Below are 22,833 nucleotides of genomic sequence, written 5' to 3'. Positions count from 1 at the left end.
CTGGTAAGGTAAAAGAGCTGTTAACTTTTTATTTTAGAATAGGGTAGGGCATTTTTTTATTTTGGGGGGCTTTGTTATTTTTTTTAGGGGGCTTAGAGTAGGTGTAATTAGTTTAAAATTCTTGTAATCTTTTTTTATTTTTTGTAATTTAGTGTTTGTTTTTTTTTGTAATTTAGTTTTGTTGATTTAATTGTAGATAATTGTAGATAGTTTAGTTAATTAATTTATTGATAGTGTAGTGTTAGGTTTAATTGTAACTTAGGTAAGCATTTATTTTACAGGTAATTTTGTAATTATTTTAACTAGGTAGCTATTAAATAGTTATTAACTATTTAATGGCTATTGTACCTAGTTAAAATAAATACAAAGTTGCCTGTAAAATAAATATAAATCCTAAAATAGCTACAATATAATTATTCGTTATATTGTAGCTATATTAGAGTTTATTTTACAGGTAAGTATTTAGCTTTGTGTATAGTAAGAGAATATTCAATATGAAGGTAGAGGCGCTCAGCTATATAATATACACTGTGAATATGAGTACATAAAATGTTTTTTAGTAGTCTTTTTGGTGAAATTCTTCACAGTTGTTGAATCAAGTAAGACATTTCTGCTTACCAGCTGTTACCTTAATCATATGAGGTAAGGAATGCGCCCAGTTTTAAAGGTGATTCACTGTAATGGACCTTCTGTGTCCTGGTGTTGTTCCTGGAAAATTGTTGTTGAAATCGGTCCCTCCGTTAGGGTTCTTGATCTTATATGAATGAAGATCCTGGACTCTCTTTAGGTAGAGGGATGTAGACTGTAACCCGTCTGTTATATCTCTCTTCAATGGTAGTAGGAATACTTTATCCTTTTTGCACGATCCTTAGGAAGATGTGCCCTTGGGTGGTGAGAATCTCCGTCTCCTCAGGATGTAGTCGAGATGTTGTTCATAGAAGAAAAAAGAAGCACATAGCATAATATTGTTTTGACACAATAAAAGAATTTTTCAATAATAATATGCGCTTGCATTAAAAACCCTCAATCAGTATGAGGTAAGTTAGAGACATATATACAGCACAGAAAGCTGTGTCCAGGATTGTAGTAAAAATGGCAGTAGTATGAGGGTCCGGATACTTGGTAGTTGTACACACGTCCTTGGATAGTGGGCGGTGTTAATGAAAGTCACTCAGTTATAAACTCCAAGGGTTTATATATGGTGGAATATTAAAAGATGGTATATACAAAACTTAATGTACTGTGTGATGTCAAAAACAATACATAAGAATATAGGTGATAGGGCCATTAGAGTGGGCCAGCAATATACACAGATTACACTGTTATAAAAAAACTGCTGTTATAAGTTGCGACCTGTGGCCTTTAAAACAAGAGAAAGGAGTGTCTAAGTCCTGTTAAGGCAGCGTGTACTTTGCACTCAATTTCTCTATACAATGTTATGTAGTCAGCTGAAAAAAATGCTGCAAAAATGTGGCAGCTGTAAAATCCCAGTCAGATGTATGGCGTTAAAAGCTGCTTTAAAACAGCTGTGTTATAATATTGGAGATAATAATGTCTGCCCGCTTTGATGATAGAGTAGTGCGGCAGAGAATTATAAATGTGCCTGCTACAACTTGTGCAAAGTCAATTCACAATAATGAGCACAATAAAAAAGCACAAAGATTTAAAATAAACATGATAAAATATAAATGTAGTGAAAATAAGTTAGGTCCTGTCCGCCCACTATAGAAAACCTTACGCATTTCGAAGTCTAGTGTGACTTCTTCTTCAGAGGTAAAGTGAGTGGACAGGTGTATAGAGCTCATTATTTAAGGTCCGTAGAGTGGGCGTTATTTTCTGGGGGCCTGCGTGTGTGTGCGCAGCGTGGCGTTTGTGTAACTCTCGAACGTAAATTTAGGTGACGTCATAACGTTATAGACGTGAGTAGCGTCTAGCCTGTCTTTTGTTATTTGGTTGTTATGGTAACAAGGCTAATTTGTACACAAGCATTTGGCAAATACTTCTTTTCATTTCTATGCTCCATCGCTTGCGAATGTATGTGAACCTCTTATAAATATAAATAAAAAATAAACCTTAGCTGAATGTTATAAGGAATGTTTCTGAATTAGACTACTTAGTTAAAATGCGGTAGTGTGAGAGTGCCATTGGTATTTTGATACATAAGAATCAATTTGGCTAATCATATTTTCGATATATGTTTTGTGGTAAAAGTTGATATTAAAAGAGGGAATAATAAAAATTAGTTAATAAATATAAACATCTCATTTTATGAGAATAGGGACTTTAAAAGATTTTTATTATTAAACTTTATGGAACTGTAGATGTAAATTTAATACTAATAAGGGTAGGGGATAGATAACAGAATTTTTTAAAAAAAATAAAAAAGTTCTATTAAATGTTTGTAAAAATTCATAAAGATTAATGAGTACTGATCATTTTATTGTCTGTACTTTTTGTTTCATTAAAAACAAAATATTTTTATTGTTTGTCAAGGTTATAAGAAGGCTGCCAGGTCAATGTCTGCATTCAGACCCTCTGGACTCATCGTACCCATATAATGGATCCAGTAGGTCTCTCGTTGTCTCAATAATTGAAATCTATCGCCCCCTCTCTTGGGGACTGAGACCTGTTCTAGAATTGTACCTTTGATTGTTTTGGGGTCCATATTATGTACTTTTCTGTAGTGTTTAGATAAATTATGTCCCTTGTATCCCAATTCAATGTTTTTCAGGTGTTCTAGTAACCTGATCTTATATGGGCGTTTTGTGCGGCCTATATATTGAAGGTGGCACGGGCATTCCAACAGGTAAACTACAAAGGTGCTTTTACAGTTAGTAAGGGCATTAATTGTACACTTTTTTGTGGGAATGTATTGGAATATATTTGTTTGGTAGGCTTATTATTATATGCATGCTCACACCCTTTACAATTGGCCCTATTACACTTAAAGAAACCTTTTGTTTTTTACGTGAGCCAGTCGGATTTAGAGGTGGTATCCTTGAGTCTTGTGGGTGCCAAGATTTGTTTTAAGAAGGTGTTTTTTCTAAAGGTATTCTTAGGGGTTGGTCCTATACTATTTTTGAGGAGTTTATCCTGTTCTAATATCGGCCAGTATTTTCTAAGAATTTTCTTTATTTCAGTATTTAGCTTTAAATAGGATTAATTTATTTAATAATAGTTAATTTATTTCGTTAGATAAAAATTATATTTAACTTAGGGGGGTGTTAGGGTTACGGTTAGACTTAGTTTTAGGGGTTAATAAATTTATTATAGTAGCGACGAGGTCCGGTCGGCAGATTAGGGGTTAATACTTGAAGTTAGGTGTCGGCGATGTTAGGGAGGGCAGATTAGGGGTTAATAATATTTATTATATGGTTTTTGAGGCGGGAGTGAGGCGGTTTAGGGGTTAATACATTTATTATAGTGGCGGCGAGGTCCGGTCGGCAGATTAGGGGTTAATAAGTGTAGTTAAGGTAGCGGCAACGTTGGGGGGGCAGATTAGGGGGTAATAAATATAATATAGGGGTCGGCGATGTTAGAGGCAGCAGATTAGGGGTACATAGGGATAATGTAGGTTGCGGCGGTGTGCGGTCGGCAGATTAGGGGTTAAAATTTTTTATTAGAGTGGCAGCGATGTGGGGGGACCTCGGTTTAGGGGTACATAGGTAGTTTATGGGTGTTAGTGTACTTTAGAGCACAGTAGTTAAGAGCTTTATGAACCGGCGTTAGCCCAGAAAGCTCTTAACTCCGGACTTTTTTCTGCGGCTGGAGTTTTGTCGTTAGAGTTCTAATGCTCACTTCAGCCAAGACTCTAAATACCAGCGTTAGAAAGATCCCATTGAAAAGATAGGATACGCAATTGACGTAAGGGGATCTGCGGTATGGAAAAGTCGCGGCTGGAAAGTGAGCGTTAGACCCTTTCCTGACTGACTCTAAATACCAGAGGGCGGTAAAAACCAGCGTTAGGACCCCTTAACGCTGGTTTGGACGACTAACGCAGAACTCTAAATCTAGGCGTTAGAATTCTTTGCAATTAATTTTTCATTTTCAATTTTGGTTAATTTGATAGCTTTTTTGCATGCTTTGTTACATTCCTTATAAATATGGAATGTTGAGTCTGTACTATTTTCTTTGAATAATTTAAATGCCCTAAGTTTTTTCCTAATTTCTCTTAACACATTTTTATTTAGCCACATTGGCTTTGATTTTTGATTTTTATAACCATATGGTATTTGTTGATATGTATATTTATTTAACAAAGTTTTAAATATTATCCATATATCCTCTGTATTCTTACTAGAGAATACCTTGTCCCAATTTATATTATTTCATTGAATTTTGCTTTCTTAAATTTAACAGTCTTCATTAAACCTTTAAGACACTGCATATAAAAAGAGATTTCAAATGTAACCATGTTATGATCACTGTTACCCAAATGTTCTTTGACTTCTAGGTTTGATATTATATCTGTATTGTTTGATAGCACTAAATCCAATATAGCTTTACTCCTAGTTGGCTCCTCTATTAGTTGTGACAAGAAGTTATCCCTGAGAACATTTAAAAATATACCCCCCCCAGCTGAATTACTAGTTTCATTGGCCCAGTTTATGTCAGGGTTGTTAAAATCTCCCATAATTACAGCACTGTTATTAGCAGCCTTACATATTTGGATTAGTAGTTGAGTTTCCTCCGGGTCACTAATGTTGGGGGGCTTGTAGCATGTATATTTTTAGGATTTTTCCCTCCACTCTTTATTTAAATCCACAGGGTCACTTGTATCATAAATATCTTCCCTAATTGTAGGTTTAATGTTAGGTTTAATATACATGCAGATTCCTCCACCACTTTTATTATTCCTGTCCCTCCTAAATAAAGTATACCCCTCTAAGTTAACTGCCCAGTCATGTGAATCATCCCACCAAGTTTCAGTTATACTAATAACATCATAGTCCTCTTCTGCAACTTAGAGCTCCAGCTCCCCCATTTTACCTTTCATGCTTCTTGCATTTGTTGTCATACATTTAATTTTCATGTGCTTTCTGCTGCTACTTGGTGTGCTTTCCCCTATACTTTCTAATGTGACATTTCTTAAGTCATCTCTTCCTTGAGATATTAAGGGAGTGATATATTCACAGATATGTCTCTCTATTGTGTTCTAACTGACCCTCCCCCCTTTGCCTAGTTTGAAAGATTCTCTAAATGTGCTACCATCCTTTTCCCCAGCACACCTGCACCCATGTCATTGAGGTGCAATCCATCCTTACTGTACAAATTGTACCCAAGTGAAAAGTCAGCCCAGTGCTCTAAAAAGTCAAACCCCTCATTTTTACACCAGGTTTTTAACCATGAATTAACAGACCTTAGCTTGTTCTGCCTTACTAAGTTAGCACACAGCACTGGTAAATTAATGTCTAAGAAAATATTACTTTCGAGGTCCTTGCTTTAATCTTGCTACCTAATTCCCTGAAGTAATTTTTTAAGACTCTCCATCTCCCCCTTCATTAGTACCAATATGTACCATGACTGCAGGATCAGACCCACATCCCTCTAACAATCTATCAATGCGCTCCACAATATGCCTAACACGAGCCCCTGGAAGACAGCAAACAGTTCTATTTAAAGGGTCTGGATGACAAATTACCCTACCTAATCAGCCTTCCTAATAATAGAGTCTCCTACCACCAACATCTGCTTCAGGCCCTGACTTGTATGCCCCTCTTCCATGACTGAAGGAATGTTAACTATAGTATGCCCCTCTACCATGTCTGAAGGACTGCCCACCATAGTATGCTCCTCTTCCACGACTAAAGGACTGTTCACTATACTAGGCAACACAGCCCTCTCTGACACTGCCACCCCTAAACTGATATCCCCAACATCTTCACTTAATCTGGCAAATCTGTTGGGGTGTACCAGCTCAGAGCTGGCCCGTCTCTTCCGCTTACTTTACTTCACTCTCTAACTGTGACCCAGCTACATCCTGGAGTCTCCTCATCTGAATCCTCCCCATTCTCACTGCTAGAACCATTAACAACTAGCACAGTCCTATCCATTTCCCTTTCAAGTGTCTGAATTTCGTGCAGTGTTGCAATTCGTTCCTCCAGAACTCCAATACGAGTTTCTAAAGAGACAATATGCTCACACTTGCCACAAACATATAATCCCTGAAGAGACTGCTCCAGTGATGCAAACACGTGGCAGGCTGTACGCTGAATGAGATTCTAACACATACTTACTAAAAGGTTTAACTTAAAAATATTAAATAATTATATTTCCCCTTGGTTACTCCAAACCCTTGTTTTCCTAACTACCTTGGTTAGCTAACTGATATACTTAAACAGACAATCTTACTTTAACAGGTAATCAACACAGCAGACCCACTCAGAGCAGGCTCACAGAGTTACTGTGCTAAATTTATAGGCTTGCTAGGCCCACACAGGTGAAAATAATCTTACCCCTAATTACCCACACAGGAAACAAAAGAAAAAAAAATTGGAATGGTAGAAATAAAAAATTATTTTTCTTTTTTTTTAAATGCAACCCTTGCAAAGCAAACAATTTAAAAATTAAGTTGGTTTGCTAACTGCTATACTTAAACAGACAATCTTACTTTAACAGATAATCAATACAGCAGACCCACTCAGAGCGAAACAAATATATAAGTTGATTGCATGTCCCACTGGAGGATGAGAGGTCCAGCAGTCTCCTCCTTCTTGGCATCTTTTCTAATAAAATACGTAAAGTGATGGGAGGAGCCTCAAAAAAGTGCAATAAAAGATGGCAAATCTAAAAGGTTTGCAGCCCTGACGAAGCCCAAACCTACGAAGAGCATTATGGGTGAAACACGCAAATGTGTTGACCAGCAATAGATCCTCTGGTAGCCGTGTAAGTAGGCTTGCTACAAAAAGCTCCTTCATCTTTCCGGGTGAGCAGTGAGCACTATGGCCACTATGCCTGTTTAAAGGCACCCGGGACAAGGCTGTAGCAGAGTATAAGTCGTCATACATCAAAAAGTTGAAAGTATTCTACCCCTGATGAAAAGATCGTAAGTACAGGAAATACGGCAGGAACCGTGAGACAACAGCTGAGAAGGTACCTGACCTAAAGTGCGGCGAGAGCCGCGGTCGAAGCTGTGCTGTTTTGGAGGTACATGGGATAAACAAAAGTCTTCTGTGTATCAGATGGAGAATAAAGTAAGTCTCTATATCTTGAATTCCTGTTGATCTATATATTAGTTTGGAAATTATACAATGAGGGATATTTATCAAGCAGTCAACCGCAAATATGCTGGAATTCCACAGCGTAATTGTGGCGAGCTTGATTCGACCCATTTATTCGGCCTACAGACCATCAAAAGTTGAAATTTTTTACGTAACATACGATCCGCCCGTCTCAATCTGACACAGATCGATGCTTACGTCATTACAGATGTTGTGAATACAAATTCGGCACTATCTGCCAACTTTTGCAAGTTATCAAACTTCTAACAGGTACACTCGCCACTATTCCAGCACAGCGTACATGGTTTTCAATCCGCCACCCTGGAGGCCGCGGATGCCTTAGGAATCAATGGGAGTCTGAAAGCAGCGAAAGCTTATGTTAAATATTAACTCATCCCTATCTTATAATAAAATTAAACTTACCTTTAGAATTAAAATAAACTATATTAAACTATTAATTAACCTATCCTAACTATTATACTAAAATTACATTAAACTAACAATTAAAATAACTATATTACATATTTAAAAACCTAACCCTACTCAAGTTATTTAAATCTACTATTAAAATTACTAAGTTATAAAAAAATAGCAACTAAGTTACACAAAATAAAAAACACTAAGTTACACAAAATAAAAAATAAATATTTAAACTAATTACACCTAATCTAATAGCCCTATCAAAATAAAAAAGCCCCCCAAAATAAAAAAAAACCTAGCCTACACTAAACTACCAATGGCCCTTAAAAGGGCCTTTTGCGGGGCATTGCCTCAAAGAAATCAGCTCTTTTTTTCTGTTAAAAAAATACAAATACCCCCCCAACAGTAAAACCCACCACCCACACAACCAACACCCCCAAATAAAAACCTATCTAAAAAACGTAAGCTCCCCATTGCCCTTAAAAAGGGCATTTGTATGGGCATTGCCCTTAAAAGGGCATTCAGCTCTTTTACTGCCCAAAGTCCCTAACCTAAAATTAAAACCCACCCAATAAACCCTTAAAAAAAACTAACACTAACCCCCGAAGATCCACTTACAGTTTTTGAAAGACCGGACATCCATCCTCATCCAAGCGGCAGAAGTCCTCAGCAAAGCCGGCAGAAGTCTTCATCCAAGCGGGCCAAAGCCAATTGGAATGTAAGGGACGCCATCTTGGATGACGTCATTTAAAGGAAACTTCATTCTTTAAGAGACATCGTAAGAAGAGGATGCTCCGTGCCGGATGTCTTGAAGATGGAGCCGCTCGGTGCCGGATGAATGAAGATAGAAGATGCCGTCTGGATGAAGACTTCTGCCCGCTTGGATGAAGACTTCGGCCCACTTGGATGAAGACTTCTGCCACTTGGATGAGGATGGATGTCCGGTCTTCGAAAACTGTAAGTGGATCTTCAGCAGTAAAAGAGCTGAATGCCCTTTTAAGGGCAATGCCCATACAAATGCCCTTTTCAGGGCAATGGGGAGCTTGGGTTACTTAGATAGATTTTTATTTGGGGGTGTTGGTTGTGTGGGTGGTGGATTTTACTGTTGGGGGTTGTTTGTATTTTTTTGTAACAGGTAAAAGAGCTGATTTCTTTGGAGCAATGCCCTGCAAAAGGCCCTTTTAAGGGCCGTTGGTAGTTTAGTGTAGGCTAGGTTTTTTATTTTTATTTTGGGAGGCTTTTTTATTTTGATATGGCTATTAGAATAGGTGTAATTAGTTTAAATATTTGATAATTTATTTTTTATTTTGTGTAACTTAGTGTTTTATTTTTTGTGTAACTTAGTTGTTATTTTTTTTGTAACTTAGTAATTTTTAATAGTAGATTTAAATACCTTGAGTAGGGTTACGTTTTTAAATATGTAATATAGTTATTTTAATTGTTAGTTTAATGTAATTTTAGTATAATAGTTAGGGTAGGTTAATTAGTAGTTTAATATAGTTTAATTCTAAAGGTATGTTTAAATTTATTATATACGATGGGGATGAGTTAATATTTAATGTAAAGTTAGCGGGTTGTTAGGTTTAGGGGTTAATAGCTTAATTTAGTTTATGGCAATGTGGGGGGCTGGCGGTTTAGAGGTTAATAGGTTTAGTAAGTGGTAGTGATGTGGGAAACCAGGGGTTTAGGGGTTAATACAATATCAGAGTTGCGGTGGGCTCCGGGAGCAGTGGGATGGGGGTTAATAACTTTATTTAGTTGTGGCAGGGTCCGGGAGCGGCGGGATAGGGGTTAAACATTTTAGTATAGTGGCAGTGTTTAGTAGCAGGGTATAAATAAAGTTGGGAAAAAGCCGAATAGCAGCGAGATCGCTGACTGTTAGTTAACAATAGTCTGCTGCTCATTGCCCCGTACTTGGTGCGCGGCTTTTTGACGGCTTTTTTTATAAATAAGGAGATCGTATTCAGGTCCGTGTCCACGATGTTAGGCGAGCGTATTGGCGCAGTTGAATGCAGCATAGTTGATGGCTTGATAATTCGGCCTCTATGTGACAACTTGACTTGATACATTCTAAACTTGCCTGCACGTATACATACGTATTTCACTGACTGCTCTATATACAACAGCTGCAAATGCATTCATAGTGTATTACTGGCTGTTCTTTCCAAATCCCAACCTTGCTAACACTGCAGTGTATATAACAAAGCTTGCTAACTTTTTCATGCATGAACTAACCTTTACTTACCATAACTTGGACTGTATCTGGAACGAAGTTAGGCCCTCCACATTCTGTTGCAATACTGGGACATTTATAGAGAGTATCTAGTTGTTTGCAAACGTTACCTGATTCGATTCCATTGCTGCAATATTATTAAATGTGTGTGTTTTTTATGTGTGTGAGACTTACTCCTGTGTGCACTATTCTGTGAAATATTAAAAAAACAAGGTGTGCTCTATTCCCTGTCTATTTTTTAAATCAAGTTTTAATTATTAAGTTTATAATTTCCTTTCTTCTGCTATTTTCTAAAATACCTGATTATAGTTAGATTATAATAAAAAATAATATTAGTTTACTAAGTGATTGATCTAGACTCAGCCAGAATACTTACCCAGGACATCTACTGTTTGACCGGGTAATGACGCCAGACATTTCTTAATAGAGTCCTCATTGGTCACATCAAGCTGGCTGATCACCAGGGTCTTATTTAAAAACTGTCCAACCTCTTCTTCCAGCTTCCCACTCTTTTTCAGGTCTCTCATTGTGGCAATTACTGTGGGTATAAATAATGACATACCTAATGCACAGTGACGTGTGGATAAGGCTTAGCTATTTTGTATTTTCACTGTATTATTTACACACTCATGCTTTTCATTAAAGGGATGTAAAACCAAAACGTTTGTATTCATGATTCAGACAGAGCATATGATTTTAAAGAACTTTCCAATTTACTTCTGTTGTTAATTTGGCTTAATTCTCTTGGTATCCTTTGATGAAGGAGCAACAATTCACTACTGGGATCTAGGCAAAAACATCTGGTAAGCCAATGCCAAGAGGAATACATGTGCAGCCACCATTAAGCAACTAGCTCCCAATAGTGAATTTCTACTCCTGAGCCTTCCCAAGTATGCTTTTCAACAAAGGATACAAAAAGAACAAGGCAAATTTCATAATAGAAGTAAACTGGGAAGTTGGTTAAAATTGCAAGTTCTCTTTGCATCATGAAAGTTTAATTTTGACTTTACTATCCCTTTCAATCCCTTTTATACTTAAAGGGTCATGAAACCATAGCAAACAAATTACACTTAATTAAATAAATCTTTAATATCTTTCTCTTTTCCACCATTCTAATGACTGCCCTCTCAGTAACACTTGCCCTCCTCATAACATATTCGTCAAATGTATTAGATATTTAAACAAATTTATGACATATTAAAGGGACAGTCTGCTCCAGAATTTTTTATTGTTCAAAAAGATAGATAATCCCTTTATTTTGCATACCAAACACTGTTATATTAATATCTTTTTACTTCTGTGATTACCTTGTATCTAAGCCTCTGCAGACTGCCCCCTTATTTCAGTTCTTTTGACACACATGCATTTTAGCCAATCAGTGCCCTCTTATAAGTAACTCTATGAGCGTGAGCACAATGTTATTTATATGGCACACATGAACTAACACCCTCTAGCTGTAAAAACTGTCAAATGCATTCAGATATGAGGCGGCCTTCAAGGGCTTAGAAATGTAGCTTTCAACTAATACCAAGAGAAAAAAGCAAATTTCATGATTAAAGTGAATTGGAAAGTTGTTTAAAATTGCATGCCCTATCTGAATTATGAAAGTTTGCCTGCCCTTTTAACCATTAATGGCATGCTCCTGCATGATTGTGCAGTGTATAATTTCTTTGCACATATGGTCAATAGCTGGTACCTGTATTAATGCAGGAGCAAAAGTGAAACTGACCTGCAGGAAATAAAAGCATGCACAAACATTGCAAACAAAATTGCAAATAAATACGGCAGAAAGCACAGCCATAATTGCAAATGTTAGTTAACTGCAATTATAATCTGTGCACAAACTTTAGAGATCTTATTTTGATTCTTTCATGATTCCAATGGAGTATGTGATTTTAAACAACTTTACAAATTACTTTTATTATTTAATTTGTTTTGTTCTCTTGGTATCCTTTGTTTAATAGGATACTTAGGTAGGCTTAGGAGTAGGGATGGGCAAATGTTTCTAAAAATTCGAAATTTAAAACGAATTTTGATACATTCGTTTGTTTGAATCGAATTTCGAATGTTTATATAACATTCTAACGTTCTATTTACGAATTTTTGTTTTCAAATTTTTCAATAAAATTCGAAAATATTCGTTCGAATAAAAGAATGTTTAGCTATGTATTCATTCAATTTCGAAATGTAATATTCGAATTCGAATGTGACATTCGAATTCGAACGTGACATTCAAATTTGAAATAGGGAACAAGGAACAAAATAAATACAACTGTGTTTAATAAATGTAATATTCGAATTTGAATGTGATATTCGATTCAAATGTGATATTCGAAGTAGTGTTTCTAGTCTACAATTGTGTTTTATAAACCCAATATTTGAATTCGAATGTGACATTCGAAAACTGTAAATAACATTCCAAAATCGAATTTTTAAGAATATTCGTTCTTATCACCATTCTATTATGTAAATCGAATTTCTACAATAACATTCGTTCTAACATTCAAATTCGGATATAAACACATTCGCCCATCCCTACTTAGGAGCTGCTGATTGGTGGCTGCACATATATGCCTCATGTTATCGGCTCCCAGTAGTGCATTGCTGCTTCTTCAACAAAGGATACCAAAAGAATTAAAGGGAATGAAACAGTAAATAAATTATAAATAGAATTATGTATTCAGAGCAAATATTAGCTTGAGAATAATATATGAATATATTTTTTAAAATGCTATTAGTTGTTTAAGTATAGAAAAAAATAAGGGTAACATTTTAATGTATATAAAGCAGTAAGCTTCACCATATTGTAACTTAGTTTTTTTTCTGCTAAGGCCAATTAGGGACAGTTATAAATGGCAATCCATGACTGTGTGGAATACACTTTTAATAGGAGTTTGGTAACTCAATAATTTTCTTTTTTAACCAGACCTGAGCTATCGAGCAGTTTGCAAAGGAACAAGATCTTCCTGTCTATAAATCAGTCCAGATTGGAATGCATAGAAAGAACTGTTTGCCGAAAACTGCAAGTAAAGTCTGTGTTGTGTGATTATTTTATTAAGTTTATAATGCTGTTTAGCAAATGTTTTTGTTCATTTAAATTAGTTTAATTATATATTCTGTGTTGTGTGATTATTTTATTAGGTTTATTATGCTGTTTAGCATTTAAAGTCTTCATTTCAAAGCTTTAAAAATAATGTATTAGGTGTTACTTATAATAATTTTGAGAGGAGCCTGGAACCTAACTCCCTCACTTCCAATTGACTTACATAAACTGGGTTTCAATTTACAATGGTTTCGATTTACAACCATTCCTTCTGGAGGGCTACCTGTATACCTAGGAAGGAATAGGAGCAGCAAAGACTACGGGAGCTTTTTCTTTGTGCACTTTTATATCCCTTTAAAAATATTTGTTTTTTATAATTTAAAAATAAAAGATTAATAACTTTTCTCTCTAATGTTGGTACTAATAGAAAAAAACAAAAAATGTTGATTAAAGGGTATCGCAGATTAAAAATAAAGAGCTAGATTACAAGTGGCGCACTAACAGTTAAGCACGAGTGAAAAGGGATTTATTGCGGCTTTTAGCAAGCGTCAGGTTTTTCACTATTACAAGTTGAAAGTAAAGCGATCGCTTGAGTCCAATTGAAGTTAAAGCGTGTCGGGTTAGAGCGACCTCCCAGCTCTGGTTAACTGTTTTGTGAAACAAAGAGGTGTCACAAAACACATAAAAAAATATTTTTCAAAGTATATATATATATATATATATATATATATATATATATATATATATATATATATGTTTATATGTGTGTACATATGTATTTATATGTGCATATATGTATTTACAGACATATACATATATATGAGAAACATATTTAATAAAGGTTTTAGCTATGTATTTACTGTAAATATTTCAAATTTCAATGTTCTACACATAGAGGAATATGTTCTTAGTATTTTTAAATAGATATTCCTATAGATATCTGTATATATCTGTACCTATATATAATAATATGTGTGTATATATATATATATATATATATATATATATATATATATATATATATATATATATATATATATATAAAGAAGTGCACTCACAGGAACGAACAACTGGCTCAATACCATTGTTAGCCTGTTCTATGGTGATTTACCACCTGGGTGCAGCTTCTTTTAGCCCAGTAATGCTTTTCACAGAGAAGAACTTTCCTGTAGTATATCAGTCTGATCCCACCTATTACGTTCATTCCAGTGCCGAAATACCAGGCAATTCCTCTCTGAATAAGGAACACAGCAACCCCAGACAATCGTTTCGGCCTTTGTTGGGCCTCGTCAATGAGGTGCAGCCATATTCCTCTAAGCACACTGAGCAAGGAGTTCACGTCTGGTTGCACCAGGGCCAGGTATACTCTGTTGAGTAGGTCCGATACTGGTGTAGCCAGTGGGGTTGGTGGTGTGGCAGCTGGTTGGCTGTGCCACCGATGCGCTTTCTGTGTGGCCCGATGCAAAAAAAAAAAAAACCCATCAGAAATACACAGAAATATGTATTTGTGAATAAATAGAACATGTTCTGCTATGTGAAGAACATTGTAATCTGAAATATTCATATTTTTCATGTCAAGTTAGAGCACTTGAGAATATGGGATCAGGTTTGCGCGCAAGTAGGGTGTTTCCCCCCCACACTTTTTTTGCTCCATTGACTTCTATGGGGGAATACGCAATATTATAAGTTCGGATTTTAAGCGTGTTGGGTTAGCGTGCGAGCAATAACTTTTTACTTTTAACTTGTAATAAGAGCGACCCGATGCACTCAAAAGCTTACTTCTAGCGCAGTTAACGCTTGAGCTGGAGCGTTTTATATATATAGATAGCACTCCACTTGTAATCTGGCCCTAAATTATGTTTTTAGCTAAACAAATTTATATTTTTACTTTGTGTCTAATTTCTTCTTAAAGGCTTAAATATGTCTTCTAGGTGAGGATACGGCCAGTGATTCAAGCATACACTGCTTATTATTTGTTTGCCAGCTTTATACTCCTCTGAAGAGCCAACTGAAGGGCTAAATAAATAAAATAAGTGAATTTGTGTAAAAATAAATTTAATAGATCTAAACTTTAATTTCTGAAGAATTCTTAAAGGGACATGAAAGTCAAAATTAAAACTTCATGGTTAAGATATAGAATGTGATTTTATGACACTTTTTATTTGACTTCTGCTAATGCTTTTACTATATTCCTTTGGTATCCTTTATTGAAAAGCTTACCTAGGTAGTCACAGGAGCATCAACCCACTACTGGTAGCTAGATGAGGATTGGTGGCTGCAAACATATGTTTTTGGCTCCCCAGGTGTGTTTAGCTAACTACTATTTAGGCATTTCTGCTCTGGAGCTGACTTTAAAGGAACAGTAAAAACTAAATAAAACATTCAAGCTGAGTATGCAATTTTAAACAACCTTCCAATGTACTTCTCTTATATAATTTGCTTAATTCTTTTGGTTTCCTTTGTTTAAAAGCATACCTAGGTAGGCTAAGGAGAAGTGCACCCATGGGAGCTAGCTGATGATTGGTTGCTGCATATATATATATATATATATATATATATATATATATATATACACAGTATATATGTATGCCGTCTGTCATTGGATTACCCATTGTTTTCAGCTATCTCCCAGTAGTGTATTGCTGCTTCTTCAACAAAGGATACCAAGAGAATGAAAGAAATTTGACGTAACAGACGTAAAATTGGAAAGTTATTTAAAATTGAATGCTTTATTTGAATTATCAAAGAAAAATGTTGGATTGTATGTTCCTTTAAACTACAGGTGCTAAACACATAGGGGTTTATTACAAGCCTTTAGAAAAATGTACCAAACAATTTATATACAAAAAATCCCATAGACTTTAATGGTGTGTTTTTTGTTTGTTTGTTTTTGTTGCAAATTAATTTTCTCCAACATAGGTGTGTCCGGTCCACGGCGTCATCCTTACTTGTGGGATATTCTCTTCCCCAACAGGAAATGGCAAAGAGCCCAGCAAAGCTGGTCACATGATCCCTCCTAGGCTCCGCCTACCCCAGTCATTCTCTTTGCCGTTGTACAGGCAACATCTCCACGGAGATGGCTTAGAGTTTTTTAGTGTTTAACTGTAGTTTTTATTATTCAATCAAGAGTTTGTTATTTTAAAATAGTGCTGGTATGTACTATTTACTCAGAAACAGAAAAGAGATGAAGATTTCTGTTTGTATGAGGAAAATGATTTTAGCACCGTAACTAAAATCCATGGCTGTTCCACACAGGACTGTTGAGAGCAATTAACTTCAGTTGGGGGAACAGTGTGCAGTCTCTTACTGCTTGAGGTATGACACATTCTAACAAGACGATGTAATGCTGGAAGCTGTCATTTTCCCTATGGGATCCGGTAAGCCATGTTTATTAAGATAGTAAATAAGGGCTTCACAAGGGCTTATTAAGACTGTAGACTTTTTCTGGGCTAAATCGATTCATTATTAACACATATTTAGCCTTGAGGAATCATTTATTCTGGGTATTTTGATATGATTATATCGGCAGGCACTGTTTTTGACACCTTATTCTTTAGGGGCTTTCCCTAATCATAGTCAGAGCCTCATTTTCGCGCCGGTATGGCGCACTTGTTTTTGAGGACAGCATGGCATGCAGCTGCATGTGTGTGGAGCTCTGATACATAGAAAAGTCTTTCTGAAGGCATCATTTGGTATCGTATTCCCCTTTGGGCTTGGTTGGGTCTCAGCAAAGCAGATTCCAGGGACTGTAAAGGGGTTAAATATAAAAACGGCTCCGGTTCCGTTATTTTAAGGGTTAAAGCTTCCAAATTTGGTGTGCAATACTTTTAAGGCTTTAAGACACTGTGGTGAAATTTTGGTGAATTTTGAACAATTCCTTCATACTTTTTCGCAATTGCAATAATAAAGTGTGTTTAGTTTAAAATTTAAAGTGACAGTAACGGTTTTATTTTAAAACGTTTTTTGTGCTTTGTTATCAAGTTTATGCCTGTTTAACATGTCTGAACTACCAGATAGATTGTGTTCTGACTGTGGGGAAACCAAGGTTCCTTCTCATTTAACTATATGTATTTTATGTCATAAAAAATTTTAGTAAAAATGATGCCCAAGATGATTCCTCAAGTGAGGGGAGTAAGCATGGTACTGCATCATCCCCTCCTTCGTCTACACCAGTCTTGCCCATACAGGAGGCCCCTAGTACATCTAGTGCGCCAATACTCCTTACTATGCAACATTTAACGGCTGTAATGGATAATTCTATCAAAAACATTTTAGCCAATATGCCCACTTATCAGCGAAAGCGCGACTGCTCTGTTTTAGAAAATTCTGTAGAGCATGAGAACGCTGATGATAGGGTTTCTGAAGGGCCCCTACACCAGTCTGAGGGGGCCAGGGAGGTTTTGTCTGAGGGAGAAATTTCAGATTCAGGAAACATTTCTCAACAAGCTGAACCTGATGTGATTACTTTTAAATTTAAGTTGGAACATCTCCGCGCTCTGCTTAAGGAGGTGTTATCCAATTTGGATGATTGTGATTATCTGGTCATTCCAGAACCACTATGTAAAATGGAAAAGTTCTTAGAGGCCCCGGGGCCCCCCGAAGCTTTTCCTATATCCAAGCGGGTGGCGTACATTGTTAGTAAAGAATGGGACAGGCCCGGTATACCTTTAGTACCTCCCCCCATATTTATAAAATTGTTTTCCTATAGTCGACCCCAGAAAGGACTGATGGCAGACAGTCCCCAAGGTCGAGGGGGCGGTTTCTACTCTACACAAGCGCGCCACTATACCCATAGAAGATAGTTGTGCTTTCCAAGATCCTATGGATAAAAAATTAGAAGGTCTGCTAAAGATGTTTGTTCAGCAAGGTTCCCTTCTACAACCAATTGCATGCATTGTCCCTGTCACTGCAGCCGCGTGTTTCTAGTTTGATGAGCTAGGAAAGGCGATTATTAGTAATTCTTCTTCTTATGAGGAGATTATGGACAGAATTCGTGCTCTTAAATTGGCTAATTCTTTCACCCTAGACGCCACCTTGCAATTGGCTAGGTTAGCGGCGAAAAAATTCTGGGTTTGCTATTGTGGCGCAGAGCGCTTTGGTTAAAATCTTGGGCAGCGGATGCGTCTTCCAAGAACAAATTGCTTGACATTCCTTTCAAGGGGAAAACACTCTTTGGCCCTGACTTGAAAGAGATTATCTCTGATATCACTGGGGGCAAGGGCCACGCCCTTCCTCAGGATAGGTCTTTTCAAGACCAAAAATAAACCTAAGTTTCGTCCCTTTCGCAGAAACGGATCAGCCCCAAGGGCTACGTCCTCTAAGCAGGAAGGTAATACTTCTCAAGCCAATCCAGCCTGGAGACCTATGCAAGGCTGGAGCAAAGGAAAGCAGGCCAGGAAACCTGCCACTGCTACCAAGACAGCATGAAATGCGGGCCCCCGATCCGGGACCGGATCTGGTGGGGGGCAGACTCTCTCTCTTCGCTCAGGCTTGGGAAAGAGATGTTCTGGATCCTTGGGCGCTAGAAATAGTCTCCCAAGGTTATTCTCTGGAGTTCAAGGGGCTTCCTCCAAGGGGGAGGTTCCACAGGTCTCAGTTGTCTTCAGACCACATAAGAAGACAGGCATTCTTACATTGGGTAGAAGACCTGCTAAAAATGGGAGTGATTCATCCTGTTCCATTAGGAGAACAAGGGATGGGGTTCTACTCCAATCTGTTCATAGTTCCCAAAAAAGAGGGAACGTTCAGACCAATCTTAGATCTCAAGATCTTGAACAAGTTTCTCAAGGTTCCATCGTTCAAGATGGAAACCATTCGAACACTTCTTCCTTCCATCCAGGAAGGTCAATTCATGACCAAGGTGGATTTCAAGGATGCGTATCTACATATTCCTATCCACAAGGAACATCATCGGTTCCTAAGGTTTGCATTCCTGGACAAGCATTTCCAGTTCGTGGCATTTTCTTTCGGATTAGCCACTGCTCCTAGGATTTTCTCATAGGTACTAGGGTCCCTTCTGGCGGTGCTAAGACCAAGGGGCATTGCTGTAGTACCTTACTTGGACGACATTCTGATTCGAGCGTCGTCCCTTCTTCAAGTAAAGGCTCACACGGACATTGTCCTGGCCTTTCTCAGATCTCACGGATGGAAAGTGAACGTGGAAAAGAGTTCTCTATCTCCGTCAACGAGGGTTCCCTTCTTGGGAACTATAATAGACTCCTTAGAAATGAGGATTTTTCTGACAGAAGCCAGAAAAACAAAACTTCTAGACTCTTGTCGGATACTTCATTCCGTTCCTCTTCCTTCCATAGCGCAGTGCATGGAAGTGATAGGTTTGATGGTAGCGGCAATGGACATAGTTCCTTTTGTGCGCATTCATCTAAGACCATTACAACTGTTCATGCTCAGTCAGTGGAATGGGGACTATTCAGACTTGTCTCCGAAGATACAAGTAAATCAGAGGACCAGAGACTCATTCCGTTGGTGGCTGTCCCTGGACAACCTGTCACAAGGGATGACCTTCCGCAGACCAGAGTGGGTCATTGTCACGACCGACGCCAGTCTGATGGGCTGGGGCGCGGTCTGGGGATCCCTGAAAGCTCAGGGTCTTTGGTCTCGGGTAGAATCTCTTCTACCGATAAATATTCTGGAACTGAGAGCGATATTCAATGCTCTCAAAGCTTGGCCTCAGCTAGAGAGGGCCAAGTTCATACATCAACCATCAGGGGGGAACAAGGAGTTCCCTAGCGATGGAAGAAGTGACCAAAATCATTCTATGGGCGGAGTCTCACTCCTGCCACCTGTCTGCTATCCACATCCCAGGAGTGGAAAATTGGGAAGCGGATTTTCTGAGTCGTCAGACATTGCATCCGGGGGAGTGGGAACTCCATCCGGAAATCTTTGCCCAAGTCACTCAACCGTGGGGCATTCCAGACATGGATCTGATGGCCTCTCGTCAGAACTTCAGAGTTCCTTACTACGGGTACAGATCCAGGGATCCCAAGGCGGCTCTAGTGGATGCACTAGTAGCACCTTGGACCTTCAAACTAGCTTATGTGTTCCCGCCGTTTCCTCTCATCCCCAGGCTGGTAGCCAGGATCCATCAGGAGAGGGCGTCGGTGATTTTGATAGCTCCTGCGTGGCCACGCAGGACTTGGTATGCAGATCTGGTGAATATGTCATCGGCTCCACCATGGAAGCTACCTTTGAGAGACCTTCTTGTTCTAGGTCCGTTCGACCCACTCCAGCTGACTGCTTGGAGATTGAACGCTTGATCTTATCAAAGCGAGGGTTCTCAGATTCTGTTATTAATACTCTTGTTCAGGCCTGAAAGCCTGTAACCAGAAAAATTACCACATAATTGGTATATCTGTTGGTGTGAATCTGCAGGATTCCCTTGGGACAAGGTTAAGATTCCTAAGAGTCTATCCTTCCTTCGAGAAGGATTGGAAAAAGGATTATCTGCAAGTTCCTTGATGGGACAGATTTCTGCCTTGTCTGTGTTACTTCACAAAAAGCTGGCAGCTGTGCCAGATGTTCTAGCCTTTGTTCAGGCTCTGGTTAGAATCAAGCCTGTTTACAAAATTTTGACTCCTCCTTGGAGTCTCAACCTAGTTCTTTCAGTTCTTCAGGGGGTTCCGTTTGAACCCTTACATTCCGTTGATATTAAGTTATTATCTTGGAAAGTTTTGTTTTTGGTTGCAATTTCTTCTGCTAGAAGAGTTTCAGAATTATCTGCTCTGCAGTGTTCTTCTCCTTATCTGGTGTTCCATGCAGATAAGGTGGTTTTGCGTACTAAACCTGGTTTTCTTCCAAAAGTTGTTTCTAACAAAAACATTAACCAGGAGATAGTTGTGCCTTCTTTGTGTCCTAATCCAGTTTCAAAGAAGGAACGTTTGTTGCACAACTTGGATGTAGTTCGTGCTCTCAAATTTTACTTAGCAGCTACTAAGGATTTCAGACAAACTTTGTCTTTGTTTGTTGTTTATTCTGGTAAACGGAGAGGTCAAAAAGCAACTTCTACCTCTCTCTCCTTCTGGATTAAAAGCATTATCCGATTGGCTTATGAGACTGCCGGACGGCAGCCTCCTGAAAGAATCACAGCTCACTCCACTAGGGCTGTGGCTTCCACATGGGCCTTCAAGAACGAGGCTTCTGTTGATCAGATATGTAAGGCAGCGACTTGGTCTTCACTGCACACTTTTACCAAATTTTACAAATTTGATACTTTTGCTTCTTCTGAGGCTATTTTTGGGAGAAAGGTTTTGCAAGCCGTGGTGCCTTCCATTTAGGTGACCTGATTTGCTCCCTCCCTTCATCCGTGTCCTAAAGCTTTGGTATTGGTTCCCACAAGTAAGGATGACGCCGTGGACCGGACACACCTATGTTGGAGAAAACAGAATTTATGTTTACCTGATAAATTACTTTCTCCAACGGTGTGTCCGGTCCACGGCCCGCCCTGGTTTTTTTAATCAGGTCTGATAATTTATTTTCTTTAACTACAGTCACCACGGTAACATATGGTTTCTCCTATGCAAATATTCCTCCTTAACGTCGGTCGAATGACTGGGGTAGGCGGAGCCTAGGAGGGATCATGTGACCAGCTTTGCTGGGCTCTTTGCCATTTCCTGTTGGGGAAGAGAATATCCCACAAGTAAGGATGACGCCGTGGACCGGACACACCGTTGGAGAAAGTAATTTATCAGGTAAACATAAATTCTGTTTTTTTTTTTTTTAAATTCTAAAAGATTTTGAGCAACCCAATATTTTTCACTTTTATGTCCCTTAAATACAGTAACTTTCTTTTTCTAAGGCATTTGTCACTGTAGAACTTTTGTTTAATAACAAACTCCATACAACAGAAGCCATTCTCAGACGTAGGAGAGTTAAGTGCGGAGATTTACACTTGTAAGATTTTAATCGCCTTAAAGATAAGAAGATTGTCTCAGAGCAAAAGGTCAGAGACTGACAATGTATTTGTTTTATTTTGTAAGAGGGATGTGTATAAGTATTATTTATATTTATATAACAACATCTATATTATTATATGCCCAAATATTCTTTCTTAAATCCCCTTGGCTTTTTGTAATTTCTCATTAATCCTCTTTAATTAGTAATTATATTTTCTTTTTTTCTTTCTTTTTTTTTTAAAGGAACAGCCCCAGCATACTATACTTGTGTGAATGAGCAACATAAAATAAGAGAGCTGTCTATTTTTTGTATCCTTTTCTTTTTCTTTCCTTTTTTTAATGCTGAGATGCCTGGCAAGTACTATGAACAAAGCATATATACCAATCAGCACCTGTGCGCATGCAACCACTTGAATGCACTATTATTTTCCCATACCACTGTCTTCAAACTACTTTATCATTAATTATTCTTTTTGTGTCAAATATTTGATGCCTATAATGTGTATTACTGCATGTGCTTGCCCTATAAACATAAACAATTTATCTTATAAAATCCCATATTCTTTATATTTATTCCTTTAAATCCAATTTCTACCTAAAATGTCAAGTGTCACTCCCTATAACATTTTATTATAAATTATACCAGTACCCTATGCAGTTGTCCCCTTTAACTCATGTTTCTTTATATTGTTTAACTACAACTTGTTTTATTTTTTCCATGTAACTGCACTACATATATTCATACCGTGGTACCGCTGCTGTGGGTCCTTTGCCAGTTGTGCTGCAATCTTTAGACCGATTCCTGATGAGCATCCTGTTATGAGAACAGTCTTCTTGCTGCCACTAGCCATAGTCTCTTGTTCAGACTGAACCTCAGCCCTCTGCTGTACAGGATCACAGATTACTGTAATATCATGTGACACCCTTCATTACAAATGGCTATTCAATTTAACTCTTTCACTGCTGCGATGAAGGGGCAGCTTTGATGAAGAATACAGTGGAGCTATT

General features: G+C 37.8%; 1 protein-coding gene across 1 annotated transcript in view; it reads right to left on the bottom strand.

Moving 5' to 3' along the window:
- The window catches only part of RDH8 (retinol dehydrogenase 8), a 100,555-nt gene extending 77,879 nt beyond the window's left edge, over positions 1-22,676 (bottom strand). The window contains exons 1-2 of the mRNA XM_053716075.1: positions 22,571-22,676; positions 10,250-10,411 (exon numbers count right to left, since the gene is read on the bottom strand). Coding sequence (XP_053572050.1) covers positions 10,250-10,411; positions 22,571-22,676 — 268 coding nt within the window. The remainder of the gene's footprint in view (positions 1-10,249; positions 10,412-22,570) is intronic.
- Between the last annotated feature and the right edge of the window lie 157 nt (positions 22,677-22,833).

Source organism: Bombina bombina, chromosome 6 (genome assembly GCF_027579735.1).
Source record: "Bombina bombina isolate aBomBom1 chromosome 6, aBomBom1.pri, whole genome shotgun sequence".
In the NCBI taxonomy this organism is placed as follows: Eukaryota; Metazoa; Chordata; class Amphibia; order Anura; family Bombinatoridae; genus Bombina; species Bombina bombina.
Note: the sequence above shows the minus strand (reverse complement) of the source record. Positions and strands in the feature narration are given on the sequence as shown.